This window comes from Aptenodytes forsteri, unplaced genomic scaffold (assembly GCF_000699145.1).
Source record: "Aptenodytes forsteri isolate BGI_AS27 unplaced genomic scaffold, ASM69914v1 Scaffold49, whole genome shotgun sequence".
In the NCBI taxonomy this organism is placed as follows: domain Eukaryota; kingdom Metazoa; phylum Chordata; class Aves; order Sphenisciformes; family Spheniscidae; genus Aptenodytes; species Aptenodytes forsteri.
Genome location: NW_008795125.1, coordinates 4,002,625 through 4,019,021, shown reverse-complemented (window position 1 = coordinate 4,019,021; position 16,397 = coordinate 4,002,625). Strand labels below are relative to the sequence as shown.

The 16,397-nt window shown below is 34.7% G+C and overlaps 1 protein-coding gene across 2 annotated transcripts in view; it reads left to right on the top strand.

Moving 5' to 3' along the window:
- TAF2 (TATA-box binding protein associated factor 2) overlaps positions 1–16,397 on the top strand; it is a 68,439-nt gene that overhangs the window by 29,708 nt on the left and 22,334 nt on the right. For both annotated transcript variants that reach the window (XM_009277213.2, XM_019471519.1), the window contains exons 12-20: positions 544–698; positions 2,924–3,038; positions 3,139–3,248; positions 4,038–4,103; positions 6,303–6,555; positions 9,704–9,844; positions 11,202–11,312; positions 12,960–13,153; positions 13,734–13,873. In XM_009277213.2, coding sequence (XP_009275488.1) covers positions 544–698; positions 2,924–3,038; positions 3,139–3,248; positions 4,038–4,103; positions 6,303–6,555; positions 9,704–9,844; positions 11,202–11,312; positions 12,960–13,153; positions 13,734–13,873 — 1,285 coding nt within the window. The remainder of the gene's footprint in view (positions 1–543; positions 699–2,923; positions 3,039–3,138; positions 3,249–4,037; positions 4,104–6,302; positions 6,556–9,703; positions 9,845–11,201; positions 11,313–12,959; positions 13,154–13,733; positions 13,874–16,397) is intronic.

Sequence of the window (16,397 nt, the reverse complement as noted above, 5' to 3'; positions counted from 1 at the left end):
GCTAGGTTAACAGTTGGACTCGATGATCTTAAAGGTCTTTTCCAACCTAAACGATTCTATGACTAACCTCGCAAATTACATGGTTTTGAAGTATAGAGGTGCTTAGAACTAGAAAATGGATGCCAAAAAGTGTGTCTGTATTGCACTTTGAATTGAACTGTTTGTTAAAAAGCTGCATTATAAGTTGTACCTGTAGCAGTGATGAGCAAAGACGACATTTTTAGTTTCATTTTGTTTAAACATTTTTTACTTTAATTTTGTTAAACATTTCTCATGTTAAGAAGTTGGGGGTTCAGAGCTTTTTTCAGCATTGTGGATGGTTTGCCTTAAGTAAAAATACGTTTGTGTCTACATATCACAATTACTGATCTAGACAAGCAAATAATTTTCTGAGATGTCTTTGTTTTGAAAAACTTCTTTTGAGGCCAGTTATCAGAGAATGGTTTTATTGGCCTTTAGTTGCAATTCAACTGCAACTAAACAGAAAAGCTTATTTTATATATTTTCGTATTTAGTGAAAGTAATAACTTTTTATCATTTTAGGTTTTCAACAAGTTGTTGAGTCTGGCCAGCACTGCTTCATCTCAGAAGTTCCAGTCACACATGTGGAGTCAGATGTTGGTTTCCACATCTGGGTTTTTGAAATCTATCTCAAATGTCTCTGGCAAAGACATCCAACCTTTAATAAAGCAGTGGGTGTATCCTTTTTATTCTTGGTCTGGATTGTTAATATGGCGAATGAATTTGTTTTTTAATTGGCACTATTAAAGGAATGTGAAGAAAGGTATGAAATATCTTTTCGTAAAACAGTTAAGTACATTATTCTTTAAATTGGAAATAGATGTGAGCCACAGGTTCACACTCCTTTCATAGTCATTTAGAGTATGCTAGCTTTTTTGGGTGTTCTTTACTAGAAGGGATTTCATGATTTTAAGTTTTACTTTGAAAGAAGCACAAGAGCTCTGCTGGAATTTAAGGCCAAATTATACTAAAGGGATTCCAGAGGACACTGCCCATAGAAATATGCTGAAGTCTGACATGGAAAATGCTATAGTCTGGTGCATTTTAAGATGTGATTTCCAGTAAATCACCATGAAGTAAGTAACCTAAAGCGCAGGTTGATAGTTTAAAATACACTAACATTTAATAGCTTGGTAGCTTGTGTTAATATTACAATTTCAGGTGAAATAAACCTCTGTGTGTTGCTTATTCAAATTTCAGTGATATTAGTCAAGAAATAAGATTTCTTATTTTGGATTGATATGAGGGTAGATTCGAATTTGCTCCATTTAACAGCTTTAATTGGTAGTTTTAATTAACATGACTTCAGGCTAAAATCATACATGACTGCAGCAAAACCATACCTTACTGTTACAACAGAAAACAAAAGTAGATATCTATATTTTGACATTATTTATTTGAGCTGACTTAATAATGTACATGCATCTCAATATCTAACTAAAAAACACTGTATAAATAATATTTATAGAGTAATATGAGAAGTTAGTATTTTATCTGCATCAAAAGTATTTATAAAGTATAAAATACACATTATTCTAATTTCCATACTTAGCTGTGCCAAGCACTTGAGGAAAATAGGGGTTCTGTATGTACATATATTCATACTGCAGCTATACCTAAATGTCAGCATTACTATCTGAGCTGGGTGAATATTAACTATGTCTATTCTGTAAGCAAGGAAGAATTGGAACTCTTAGATTTGGAGATTTTTCAGCTTCTCTGGAATTTGGCGCTAAGGCTGATACTGTTGACTGTAACTTGTGTTTAATCCTATGGTTGCAACCTCCCTACCATGCTTCAAACACTGTTGCACCTGCGATAGTAGATTTTCCACCTTGTAAGACCATAGCAGATCCTTGTACTGTTTGGGGGGATATCTTACTACTATTAACTAGCACTATCTGATGCTATTAATGAGTGCAGTGGTGAAGCTGAGTTTAAACCTTGTGCTGAAGAAACCACTAAAAATGCCTTAAGCTGTACCTGATGACAAAGTCACAGACCTTTATGAAGGCAGCCACCATGAACAGAACCAGTCTGAGGTATCTAGCCAAATGACCATATTTTGGGAGAAAAGTTAATAATGCATGTACGTTAAGAAGTCTCTTTGAATCTGGCAGCTCCTCCTTTAAATGTCAGGACATGAAAGAACAGGTTTTCCTTCCCTGCTTTTGTCTTACATTGTCAGAGACTTGTTGGGAGCATGAACTAGACTAAAATACTTCATTCTAGTGTTCTAGTTTTACTAGAAATAAAGTGTAGTAATGGCTGTCATACAAATAATGAATGATGAAGTTATTCACGGGAACAGTTGACTTGAAGAAATCGTTGCCTGGGATAAAAATGCAGGGTGAGATCATTACTTGTATACTCTCATATATATGTGAACTCACACACACACACACAAGTGCTCACAATGACCCAGTTTTGAAAATTGCAATAAAATAATTGACTTAAATGTAGCGTGGGTACAAAACAGAAGCTAATGTCTACATCTTCCCTTGAGTTTTACTTATCTGAAATATATAGCAAAGCAAATCATACTGAAATTACTGAAGTCTTACTCAATTACTTTCTCTGAGAGCATGCCAAGGACAGTGGATGTGGTGGGGCCCAATATAGTTTTTTGTAATGACTTTTTTCTTACTAGGTAATTTTCATTGTACTTCAGGTTTTTTCCATAAGGTACATGATTGTACATGAAAGAACTGTTTAAAGAAAAAAAAAAAAATTTTAAAAAGTTCATGAACAAACACAAGTGTTTTCATTTCCTGATTTTCTTGGGATAGGAAATTCTAGGAATAAAGAAGCATAAAGCAAGTGTAAAGAGTGGAAAACATTGAGAATTATGTTTGTTTATGACTACTGCATTGTGCACTAGAATTCCTATACTGCTTATTAGGGATCAGAGCGGAGTGGTAAAATTTTATGGTAGCTTTGCATTTAATAGAAAACGGAATGTATTGGAATTGGAAATAAAACAAGACTACACGTCTCCTGGGACTCAGAAATACGTGGTAATGTCAATTTTCCATATTTTACATACATGTACAAGTATGATGTGTACAATAATAAGCATAATTTTAATGTTAATAACAAAATCTTGTGAACTTGAAGGGTCCTCTTAAAGTGACAGTGCAAGAACTTGATGGATCATTCAACCATACATTGCAGATTGAAGAAAACAGTCTTAAACATGATATACCTTGCCATTCTAAAAGCAGAAGGTAAGAATTAAAATACAAACTGAAAGTATTTTTGGTATGGATATATGAAAACATATAGTGCATTGATCATAAATATATGCTTTTTAAATTTTGTTTTTATATTAATGTTATGTTTATATAATAAGATTTACCTGTGATATAAGGGGAGAAAATAGAATTTACTACTGTTTATGGACAGCAAGAAACCTTACATTTTATATGCAGATCTTATTTATAAGTAAAGATCTTAAATTTTATAAAAGTTTTATAAAGAGCTTATTTATAGCAAACGAGTTGAATGAAGACTCTAATTAATCAAATTATTTAAAATGCCTTTGAATGGGAAAGACAAATTAGAGGGAAGACAAACGTAGGCCAGAGGAGTACCTCAAGTGACGCTGTATGAATGAAGCACTTGCATAGTTTTCCTTTTCTGTTAAGAGTGTCAGGGCTGTTCACTAAACCTAATGAGCAAGAAAAGTAACATACTTCCCGAATAGATTCTCTTAGTTTCCTAAAGCATTTTAATAACTACTTTGACCTCTACTTCTCAAAGTTGTATACTTATGTGTAATTGTAAAAATGGTGGGAGTCAAGTTTAAACCAATGTAAAATATTGGTGATCATTATTTGAACAAAACTGATGCACAGCTCGACTTTGTGAATATTTTTTGCTGGAGAGAGCATTATTTTTCAGTGTGGTGAAATACAGAGTACTTTTGCAGGCTTAAGCTCCATTTATAAACATATCTTTGCTAGTATGGTAATTTTTTAAATACCTATTTTTTTCTATTTTCTCTTTTTTAATAGAAATAAGAAGAAAAAGATTCCACTGATGAATGGAGAAGAGGTGGATATGGACCTTTCTGCTATGGAGTAAGTTAGCTTGTTGGAGTTTCTCAGTGTGAGACTGAGCCATGTTCCCCTTGTCTGAAGCATGCTATTTTGAAGGATTTGATAGTAATGTTGTACTTCATTATATGACTGGAAGATTTCAAGACTATACCACATTTCTTTGCCTTCTTTGAGACTTTCCTTTTCTAGCTGGGAAAATGCTGATGAGGTGTAAAATGTATGGGTTAACTACTATAATCAGTTTAAAAAAAAAAAAATCTTAGGCATGATAAGGTGATAGAATAAATTACTTGGTTCTTTCTTACACATTTCTAATGATCTCACCTGAGTTTATAGGTAAAATGTAAACAAGAATTTACTTGAAACAAAGTAAGAGCAATTTTTGTTGGATCTTGATGAAGACCATTTAACTAGCACCAAGATAGAGAAATTCCTGAAATGTTTAAAAAAAAAAAAATCTTAGGCATGATAAGGTGATAGAATAAATTACTTGGTTCTTTCTTACACATTTCTAATGATCTCACCTGAGTTTATAGGTAAAATGTAAACAAGAATTTACTTGAAACAAAGTAAGAGCAATTTTTGTTGGATCTTGATGAAGACCATTTAACTAGCACCAAGATAGAGAAATTCCTGAAATCGGTGGTTAATTCTGAAAGAATCCTTTTAGATTGAAAATAAGTGATGAAATGCTTCATACTGAAATTCATACTGGCATTAATTTCAGTTGGAACTGTTTAGCTCTTTGGAAGCAAATTCTTGCTCAATGTAAATACTCGCTTTACCCTCCTTGAGTTGGAGCCAGTGGTGCTCTCAGAAATACTGAAGGTGTTGGTACCTTGTGCTGGCTGAGGGGAGTAAATAATCTGCTCTTGAAAATTGATGGTGTCTCTTTGAAGAAGAATAGATTACTTGTCACCTTAAAAGTGTTGGAGATGCTCGTAAATTCAACCTCATCTAAAATATGATGAGAAATAATTTTATAAGAGATGTTTTCATCGAGCAAGTAATTGTTATCTCTTCTAGATGATAGTTGACATATGAATAAATAGTTTTTTAATTGTATTTAAAAGCAATTAGCATAAATATTTGTGAGTAGTTCTGATCGGTTATGTTCAGGTAGCTATTGCATTACACTGAGCTGAGACCATAATGATCTTAGAACTGCCTTTGAACTGGTATATGATTTTATGCAAGTCGCTTATGCTTGGTTTATCTGCTGACCTTTGAATCTGTGATGCTGTCATTCTTTTGTCCAGTTTGGACTCCTCTGCTTCAAGCATATTTCATAATGTTTTTTCTTTTCTATTCTTCTAAATCCTGTGTATGCACTCTTCTTTTCACTATCCTTTCTTCTCTAGCTACTATCTTGACAGTAATTCTAGATATTCTACAAATGTATATAGAAATACGCATCATATTTATAATGATGCTCTTTTCATCATTCAAAACTCTCTCCTAATTCCATGTCTGTATTTTGCTGTTATCAATTTTATGTGGAAAACTGAGTAAGAGACTTTAGCTTGTGCTTGTTGCTCCCATAAATGACTTCTGCAGTCATGGTGCTGTGTGAATACTAAAGTATAAAATGCTGCTTTGGGTGGAATAGAACTGAGTAATTTTATCTGTAGGACTAAAACTTTAATCCTGTCTGTTGATACTTTCACTTTTATCGTCATTTGACTTGGCAGTTCTGTGCATTTGCATGGTTACCCTTGTCAGCTTTCAACATCATAGCATGTTGTGTTTGTAAAGCACTTTCACATCTGTTGATAAAAAATACTATATAAAAAACCTGGGTATTCACCACCAGATTTTCTTTGTTGGATTTTTTTTTTTGGTAGTCTTAAACTATAGAAGGTGATAAAGCGCTGCTTATCTATGAAAGTTATGGTGTCTTGAGGAAGTAGAATTAAATATATTGAGATTATACAGTAGTTTACCGTGAACTCAGGTCTGTAGGTTAAAAATATTAAAACACTGTATTCACTTCGACATATTAGAGGTTTGGAGAGATTGCCCTGGGAGACTATAGAATTGCTATCCCAGAAGCAGGAGATTGAACCAGGTGACTTTCAAAAGTCCCTTCTAACTTAGATTCTTTTATGATTCTTTGACTCTAAATACTTTAAAAATAACTCATAACAAGTTAGAACATCTTTTGAATTTCTACAGTCTTGAAATGTTGTAAGCTATTAATGTTTTTCATGTCTGTCTTAGTGCTGATTCACCTTTGCTCTGGATAAGAATAGACCCTGATATGTCGGTACTGAGGAAGGTAGAATTTGAACAGTCTGATTTCATGTGGCAGTATCAGCTTCGATATGAGAGAGATGTGGTTGCACAAGAAGAAGCCATTCTGGCTTTGGAAAAGTTCCCTACTCCAGCATCACGGCTTGCACTGACTGACATTCTAGAACAAGAACAATGTTTCTACCGAGTGAGAATGCTGGCCTGCTTCTGCCTTGCAAAGGTGAGGTTGTGTGGATGGGAGTAAGGGAAGAAATCCGCTAGACATTGTAAATGTTTGAAAATGGGTCAAAACTCATCACAGTTCTTAAACTGGCTTGATATTTAGCCTCTTAAAAGTGGTTGCCAAGTATTTTTAACATGACTGATTTGAAAGGAAAGCTGTATTATTTTAGTCTGTAAATGGAGACTGCAGAAGGCTTTCATAATTGTCAAAATTGAGATGTCAGACATGAAAACCACAAGGGATTTTTCCAGATTTCATTAAGTGGCAGAAATAAAAGACTTTTGTTTAATCTTTTTCAGAGCCAAAATGTATTTTTTTATTTTACTGGGAAGTTCCTTGGCCTGTCTGTTGAGAACTCTGAAGTGCTGAAATTCATCTGTATGTCTAATGTGAATTCAGATTGCTGCTCAATATTGTTTCAGGTTGAATAGGGGCACAAAATAAACATCATGTTGGTCTGCAGTTAAATATTAAAAAAACAAATAATTGCCTTGAAAAGGGAAGATCTTTTTTGTTTAGACACAAAATTAGCATTAAGAATGAAAATTAGAGAACTCTATAAAACAACTGGGTGGAAACACAGAAGAATAAGAATTTCTGAAAAGGCATGTTATTGACATACTTTTATGGACATAAAGGCACACTTATTGACAATTTGTAGAGTTCAGATTATTGGCATATAGCTTGCTTTGTGCCGTGTACCTGTTGAGAATAATTCAGTACCTGTATGGAAATAAATCCTTTGGCCATATTTTTAAAATCAAAATCCAAGAAATGTTTGTGACAAAGTATTTTAGTATTATAAACATTGATGTATGGAAATAAATCCTTTGGCCATATTTTTAAAATCAAAATCCAAGAAATGTTTGTGACAAAGTATTTTAATATTATGAAACATTGATGTAATACTGCCAGTGTATGTGCTAGTATTGGTACTGCCAGTATCTGACTTAAAATATGCACATTTCATAATGAATTCACTTGGAATATTTAAAAGCGTATATTCCACAGGTAAATATTAAAAAGGCAGTTGTTACAATGTTTAAATGCAATAGTTTTTTCTGTCTTTACTTTGAATTCTCAGTCAATTGGGCTGCAGATAATCATAACCAGTTTTGCTCAGTTGTAATCTTGAGTCTACAGATAAGGTGGTTGACTTACAGAAAAAAGATTAGAAAGCTAAACAAAAAGTATGTCTGTGACATTGAATGAAGGTGAAGGAGCATGGCAGGACAGAGTTGTGAATATGTTTATGTAAGTTACCTAGGAGGAAAGTGTAATATATTCTATTACTAGTTCCAACATCAGGGTGTTAGTAAGAATCACTTCCTGTTGTCATTAACTCATTTTAATTTTCACAGCTTGTAAATATTCAGGATTTGTATTCTTTATTGAAAAAAAGCCAAGTCCCTCATGTTTATTAGAGGGAGGATTCTTCTTTGTTGATTTGCAACTTCTAGCTGGAGTGCGGTTGCTATTGTAAAACAGTCTTGGTGTATTCGTGTTGATACAGAGAAATGATAGGTCATAATGCAATTATAAACGTAAATTCAGTACACTTTCTAAATGTACAGTATATTTCATTGTAAAACAGCACTTCAATCTCTCAGGCATAAAGTATCCAGGTAACGTTTTAAATCCTCATTGATAAAGTAGTTAATAGATGTGTGTGTGTGTGTGTGCACTTTGCTGAGTAGTTCATGACAAATAACCCTACAGAGAAAGGAGAAAACAATGTCACAGTATTCATTCCCAGGAATATGCAGGCTGATTTTTTTCCGTTCAGATCCATTGCAGCGTTGATGATGCGCTATAAGGTTTAAAAAAGCAACACCACCACCACCACAAACTGTGCCCCCGCCCCAAACATTGAGGAGTTTCATAGCTGTGCATGACAGTTACATCTTAGGCCGGTTTTTTATGCTATACTGAATTGAAGGGTGCAGAAATAGTGTGTACCTGCTGTCTTTTTAAGTAGAAATAATGCAAGACAGGCTACTTGCATTACAGTGTGGGGAATGTGCAAATGCATTTAATTCAGAGTGTATAGTGTATCAGTAGAATAAATAGAAAACTTGGATTCTGTCAGTATTTAAAGAGAAATTCAAATTACAGAATTGTATGTAACACAGAACACGTTATACTGAAAAGATGATGATTTAACTACTATTGATTTAATTTGAAAATACTGTTCATCTATAGATTTTGCAAAATGAAATGCTTAAAATAAGTAGAAGTTTAAAAATATTAAAAAATTTACACCCCAATATTAATGGAATAGTGAATATCTTGTAAATATAGTAACCTTTGATAATATTTTAGGGGTTGGGTTTTATTTTGCACTGCTACATAAATTTCACATTTGCTGTTTTAAGTTCATCATCATGTTTACTAAGCAGTCTTTGGGATTGAGCTTCCTCTGCAGGAAGAGTTGTTATGTAGCTTAAAGAAAAAGCTATACCTGCATCTTTTCTTCGAAGACTTCAGTTATTGCAAAGGGAACATCTAGTCTGACTGCAGTATTTTCTCTCTCTGACTTTCCTTTGAAGCCTGACTTAGTGGGAAGATCGTTTTCCGTAACAAAGGACCCATCTTATGTAAGAGCAATGGTGAAAAGGATTGCTACCCATCTTCAGATAGCCTCTTGCTTTTCTTTCTCTTATTGCATATGTAATACCCTTTGAAACAAGCTAAATAATTTAGAAGGAAATAATCAAATTCATTTTCTTCTGCGTGAAACCAGATTTTTCCTTAGTTTGTGGTGGGTCTCTAACAATGGAAACTCCTGCTACACTGTAGGGTGCGTTGGCCCCATTTGTTTGCGCGTGCACACACATACGCAGTCTGCTGTCAGGCTTAATCCATCATCAGGCATAGGCATAGGTGTTCTAGTCTGCAGGCTTTCATTGCTCCATACAGAAAATGTATGAAACCCAGGATGCTGGGAAGGCACAAAAGCAGGTTTTTTGGCAGTGAAAACTTAGCTAATAAGATAATACATTGATGAAAATATGTACCTATTTGAAGGACAGTATGTTCTTGGCACTTACCCTTTTTGATTATGGGAAATGTGTATTTTTCTACAGCCAAACTAAACTTGCAGTGGTGATGTTAATACAATTTTCCTTCCTCCCTAATTATGCAGATTGCAAATTCCATGGTAAGTACATGGACAGGACCACCGGCCATGAAGTCACTCTTTACCCGAATGTTTTGTTGTAAGACTTGTCCAAACATTGTGAAGACCAACAACTTCATGAACTTTCAAAGCTACTTTCTGCAAAAGGTAAAAATTTTTTTTTTCACTGAATGTTTTAAAAGAAATGTCAAAATACAAAAATGTTCCTGTGGTTGACAATTACAGAAACATGGATAGCACAGTCCTGCTTTACCCCTTCATAAAAATCCAAAATAACTAGTTCTTTCTTATATGGCATCTGTTTGTTCCATCTTAGTCAAAAATCAGTTAACAAAATTTTAGCAATTTTTTTCTGAGTGGCTGAAGTTAAATTAGCAGTTTCTTCAGAAGAATGGAGTACATGTAATAATTATTTGTAAATATTCTCAAATAGAATTTATTGCACAGTAACAAAGCTACTCATTTTATCTTTTAGGTAAATTAAGCAGCTGTCTTTATTCATTAATGGCAATGATATACTGCAAATAAAATCTCATAAATATTATCTTTAATTGGTGGGCTTTTTAGTTCAAGGCACTGCATAATCCTTCTTGCCCTCTCCTTTCTATTAGTTATCAACATCATGTATTGATGCAGCTTATTTTGATGTTAAAGCAGGTTTTTTTACTGGGATCTATAGTTGTTAGTTGTACAGTGGATAACAAAATGGATGACAATTGTTTTCTCTCAAGGTTCACTTTATAATTGTTGAATGACTGAGTTTTTATTTCACAGGTTTCATATTCCTGATTATGGAGAAAACTCAAATTTTGGTTTTTTTACTCTGTCCAAAACTGCTTCATCCTTGTCCCCACCAGTCTCTTTCTTGGACCTTCTTTTGTATTTTTTTGCTCTTTTTGTCATGTTCATTCTTTCCCACTAAATCTTACGCTTTTGTCCCTTTTAGTCCCATATCCCAAGTTTATAGATCTAGAGTGAGATTCCTAAATCTATGAGTGGAGCCTAAGAGAACTGCTCATTCTAAAATAAATACCTAATCAGGCTAATACCTGTCTGGCTAATAATTCTTTAGGCTTCACTGACTGTATTGGATCTATAGCTTTCAATGGTAGTGGAAGCATAGACATCATGTTCATATGAAAACACCCAAATTCAGTGTCTGTCTCAGAATTAGTTCAATCATCATTGTCCTGTTTTCTGTGTTCCATTATTTTTCATTTGTTATCTTTTTGATAATGCCTTGTCTTTAGAGCCTTTTCTTGGATATACAGTTTTTTCAAATGTCTGCACTATGACTAATTGTTGAGCAATAATTACATAGTTTATTTGATCTGAAAATTATATAGCATATGGTATGACTTTCAAAAAGCATTTAAATACAACTTTTCAGAGATTTGCTATTGTAAAATTGTTAATTGCTCATTTTCAGGATGTAGCTCTTTTCAGGGTGTAACTATGATTTCAGTAATGTAAGAATGATGTTAGTATTAATTTTATTACACAGACTATGCCTGTTGCCATGGCCCTTCTGAGAGATGTTCACAACCTCTGTCCTAAGGAGGTTTTAATGTTTATTTTGGACTTGATCAAGTATAACGATAACAGGAAGAATAAGGTAAAGAATGTGTTTATTTTCATCTCTCGCTTTTTTGTTGAAAAAAGTCTTAGTTAATATACTGCATGATGTTTTATGCCACTAATGTAAATATCTGGCTAGGAGAGTTGATGAAAAGGTGATATACTAAACTAAACAGTAAATGTTACAGAGTGTTCTGTAGCTGACATTTCTATGGCAGCATTTCTTGGATGTTTCAAAGCGCTCTGTGCTTGGTGACTTACTAAGTACCTGCCTGTCTTCATTTGCATGCATACTTTTCTTGCTTTACTTGTTTTCATTCAAAAGATCCATGTGTTTTGAGAAAATGTGTATGAGGCTAACATGTAACATGCAAAGTTAAACTGGTTTGTTGGGGGTTTTTTCACCTTGAGAAGAGTATTTGAAAGAGCAAGGAAAGGAAATAATCTTTTTTTTAACGACATACAGGACTCTGGGATTCTGGGTTCTGAATGTCAGCTCTAGCTCACAGAACTGGATTCATCTAGTTAAATAACAGCTGAAACCCAGGTTAATATTGTTCTATCACTAAATTGAAGCATCTGAGTTGGAAGTGTTGTCATATAAAGTTCCTTCCCACACAGACCACCTCTGAAGGATGATTAGAGGACCTTTAAGATCCTGAGATCATACAAAATTCCATCTCCCTAGCTACAGAGGAAGTCTACAACTGCTAGGAGCCTAGCATAATCTTCCCAATTAAGTATCCGTCTGCAAGTGGAACAAATCTGAAGCCTCTGAAGCCTCACTTTCTTGTGTATAGAAACACATACTGTAACAAGACACTTGTTGCAAGATTACTGAAATAAGAGGATGATAGAGGGCGGAGAGGTAGAGAATTAGAGACATGAATGCAAGCACCAGTAGTCACAGAATGTGGTGAGTTGTGCTAACATCTCCCCACCACCAAAGGAGAGATCTTGCCTCACTTTTCCACATGTCCCTTCTACGCGTGTATTTGGCATCTTCTGCTGGGTCTGACACATACTGGGTTTGTTTAGATTAAATTAACTAATATGCGAATCTGGTACTTTTTTCCACTTTTTAAATTTTATCTTCATACTTTTTGCTGCTCACTAAATTAACACAACCAACAAATGCAACAGCCAGCACACTGGAAAGGGTGAAACTGTGAGCACAGGTAAAAGGAGCAAATGAAGAAGCAAGATTTTCCTCACTAAGCAGCAGTGAGCCCATTAGTTCACCTCAGAAGCTTGTGAAGTTGCTATCTCGATAAACTGTCTGATTTGACTAAGCACCCATTAACCTTGGTAACGTTGGTACTGAATATAGAAACAGACAGGTAGTTTTAGATGCTCATATTTAGAAATAATGGCTTTTATTTTCCATGTCTGGAAAATTTTCGATGCCTGATTTTTCCATCAATGTATTACTATTAATGTGCTTGTATTACTATTAATATGCTCTTATTACAGAGTGAAGATTAATGATTGATAGTATGTCTGCTTGCTCAATCACTCTCAAATCCATTTTCAGAACAAATTTACTCGTTTTCCTTTCTCATGCAGTTTCTCACATGTTTTTTTTTTTTAAGATCTTGTTCTGTAACAGTACTTCAACATTTCTTAGCTTTTAAAGTATATATATTGTTATATTTGCTTGTGTTTAAATGCTGTTTTTATCTAGTTTTCAGACAACTACTATCGTGCTGAGCTGATTGATGCCCTAGCCAACTCTGTAACTCCTGCAGTCAGTGTGAACAATGAAGTTCGAACATTGGATAACTTAAATCCTGATGTTCGACTTATTCTTGAGGAAATTACCCGTTTCCTAAATATGGAGAAGCTTCTTCCCAGTTACAGGCATACCATTACAGTCAGGTGTGGTTTAATAATTGTTGTACACATGAAGAGAGCAGACACATTAATGATACTTTTTTGGGTTTTGTGTACCCTTCTGTAGTTAGTATTTGAGATTTTAGCTTGCGTGTCTTAAATGTCAAATTCCTTCCAATTTCCTAAAGCTGATGGTGTAATTTTCTTGATTGCTTTATTTTTCAACATTAATTTCTATCAGTGTAGACTTTTAATAGCAGGTGTAAGCTGACATGCTTGTGCCTCTTTAAGAAGAGCATTTATCAAAGTTTTGCAAAAGGTAGCCTTGTAACAATATCTGTAGAGTACACAACATAATCTGAGCTGTGTTTCCTCTGTAAGTTAGTACAGTTCTACTGAAACCAAACAATGGATTTGACACGGTGGGAAATTTTCTTTGTGTTTCTGCCTAATTCAGAGTTAATGAGAGCTATGTGTTAATGCTATGAAATTAATTGTAACATGTTAATTTGGATAATATAATTCTAAAAAAATCGCAGTACTTGATTTTGAAGAAAGTAATTTTATTCTTCTTGGCTGGCACTCCAGAAACCTAACGTAAATTTTCTCTTTCGACCACATCTAGCTGTTTAAAAGCTATTCGAGTCCTTCAGAAGAATGGTCATGTCCCAAGTGATCCTGCTCTCTTCAAGTCATATGCAGAATATGGGCACTTCGTAGATGTCCGAATAGCAGCATTGGAGGCTGTCGTTGACTACACAAAAGGTAGTTTTTTAAAGTATTTTGACACTTTGTAATACTTTTGATATAGTAGAAAAGTGTAATACTTACCTCATTAATATTAGGTTGAAATACTGTCCACCAGAAGAGCTTGCTTGATGATAGATTGATAAGAAGCTGAGATTGCTGTTAATGCTTTGTCCTAGAGAATGCAGGTTTTATGAAGATGTGGTGAGCATTGTTTCTCAGTGTCTTGCAAATTGAATCAGATACCTAGGTTTTGGAATAATGAGTAGACAGCACAATGAGTAGTGGTAAGGGATTTTGGTAACTTCTTTTAACACTTCATTTTCAGTGATTTTGATTCAGTTGAGTTCAGCCATAATTGCTAGTCAAAGTTCTTGGTTTTGCTTTACCTTCTTGCTAATCTCTTTATTTTTCTTTTTGCATGCATCTTGTGGTTATAAATTTTGGAAACTTAGATTATTTTAATGGTTATTGGTTGATTCTACTTTAAAATTCCTTATAGACAGCCTATGTTTGTGAGATGTTTCCATTCTTTTAATACTGGCTTTATTTTAGTTGACTGTTGCAGGTCCTTTCTTAAATGCCATTTGAAGTTGAAATTCAATCCTGACAGATTTTCTAGAGGCAGTTAGAAATTACCGCTTTAATGATTTGAATTTTATAAAATGAATTTAGTACTACATAGGCCTGTTCATTTATTTGGGTTAGTCTTTCTCTGTTCAGCAGATCTGTGACAGTTCTTGTGTTTGAAGGGTTATCCCTATCAAAGTGGCCAAATCCTTCAGTTCTTCCTCTGGTGAGCTGAAGAGCAGACTGGTGATTCTAGCCTTCTAATTATTTTGCCTCAAATTTCATGTTTTCATTTTCAGGGTAATGGAGTTTCCTTTATTTTTTGCATGAATAATTGTTTTCTCTTTTTTGTAAGGATTTTATTACTTTTATCTTACTGCTCTCATTCTGTCCAAAGACTTCTCAAACTAGATAGGCAATGGGAGGTTTTAAGGCAATTGGAGTCTTTGAGTGGATGCATCTGGCAGAATTTGGATGTACGCTTACAGACTGAAACCAGACTGTCATACAGAAAAACTAGTAACTTCAAGGGAGGCTGTGCACTGAGCGTTACTCTCAGGCTCAGTCCTCAGTCTTGTCATTCACCAGGCATTCTGGATCCATAACCCACTGCACATGTACCATTTGGTGACCCTGTGAGTGATATCCAGCTAGAATTCAGGACTCTGCTGGTGCTCTGCATCTCTCTCTCTGTTAGGCTGCTCGCTTTGTTCCTCCTTTCATAGAGTGTTAGTGGAAAGATTTGTTGGAGAATGGAAAGCTTACTCATCAGCCTGCTTCCTTTAGAATAATCTCCTCACTAATTCATCCCACCCTTTGGAAAGACAAACTGATAGAAATAATGTTTTCTCATTAAATTCTTGACCTTTTATGGATGGTGTTTGTAGTCAATAACTGACTTGGATAAGAAAGTGTTTGTATTGCAAAGTAATATAGTACATCTTTAAAACAGGTGATCAAATGGGTTGCTGTATAAGCAAGATAGGGTAAGTTGCTCGAAATACTCTACAGGAAGGTAAAACTTGAATGTAAAAAGTAGAAAGATTGCTTGAAGAAATCAGTGATTGAGCTGAACGTAATTTTTGACTGAGCTCACTGCGAGATCTGGAAATGAGGGATTAGAGTATTACTGTACCTAACTGCCTTGCCCCTTGCCAACGACTTTTTCTCTGGTGCAGAGGTAGCAGATGCAAATATCTATCTGCTATAAAGTCACTACAGTTCACAACATAGCCTACTGTCTAACTGGTCATCAGTATCATTTCTCAAATACAACCTTCCAGCACTGAACACATTAGCTTCTGCTCCTGCTGTAAAACTGCTAAGTTTTTGGTGGAGGGGTAAAGCCAGAAGCTCAGTGTGCTAACTGACTTCTTCAGCTACCCATATAGAAGTTAGCAGTGCTTGTCTCCCAGAGCCCTAAACCTGGCTTTGGAAGGAGAAATGATTGGCCTTCTATTGCCAAGAGGTCTGATTCTCGTTGTTCCTGGTTACCTGGTTTCCAGTTCATACTGGATGTAAACCAGCAGCTATCAAATGCCTGTTGCTTGTGCCAAAACTGGCTTTTTAACAGTTCTTGTAAAGGAAGCTGACAGATTTTGTAATTTCCATAAAAAGGAAAGTCTGTATTTTCTGGGGCAGTGTGGAACTCCCATGTTTTTCTATCAACTCTCAGGGTAGGAATAGCACTGCCTTTTTTTAAAAGAAACCATTTCTCCATGGAACTGAATAAGTTGTTTTCTTTGCTGTTAATAGTAAGGATTTTTTTGAGACACAGTAGCTCTGTAAAGTGCTTGAGACAGCATATAAGGACTTGAACAGTTGATCTAAACTGGCTTGAAGTGAACAGAGTTTATTAACTTTTTAAAGTTAGCTTCTGATAGTTATATGACTATTTGTAGTTATATGTATACAACAAAGCAGTTGCATATTTGTAAGAGGTAACAACAAACCATTCTAAATAAATATCCAT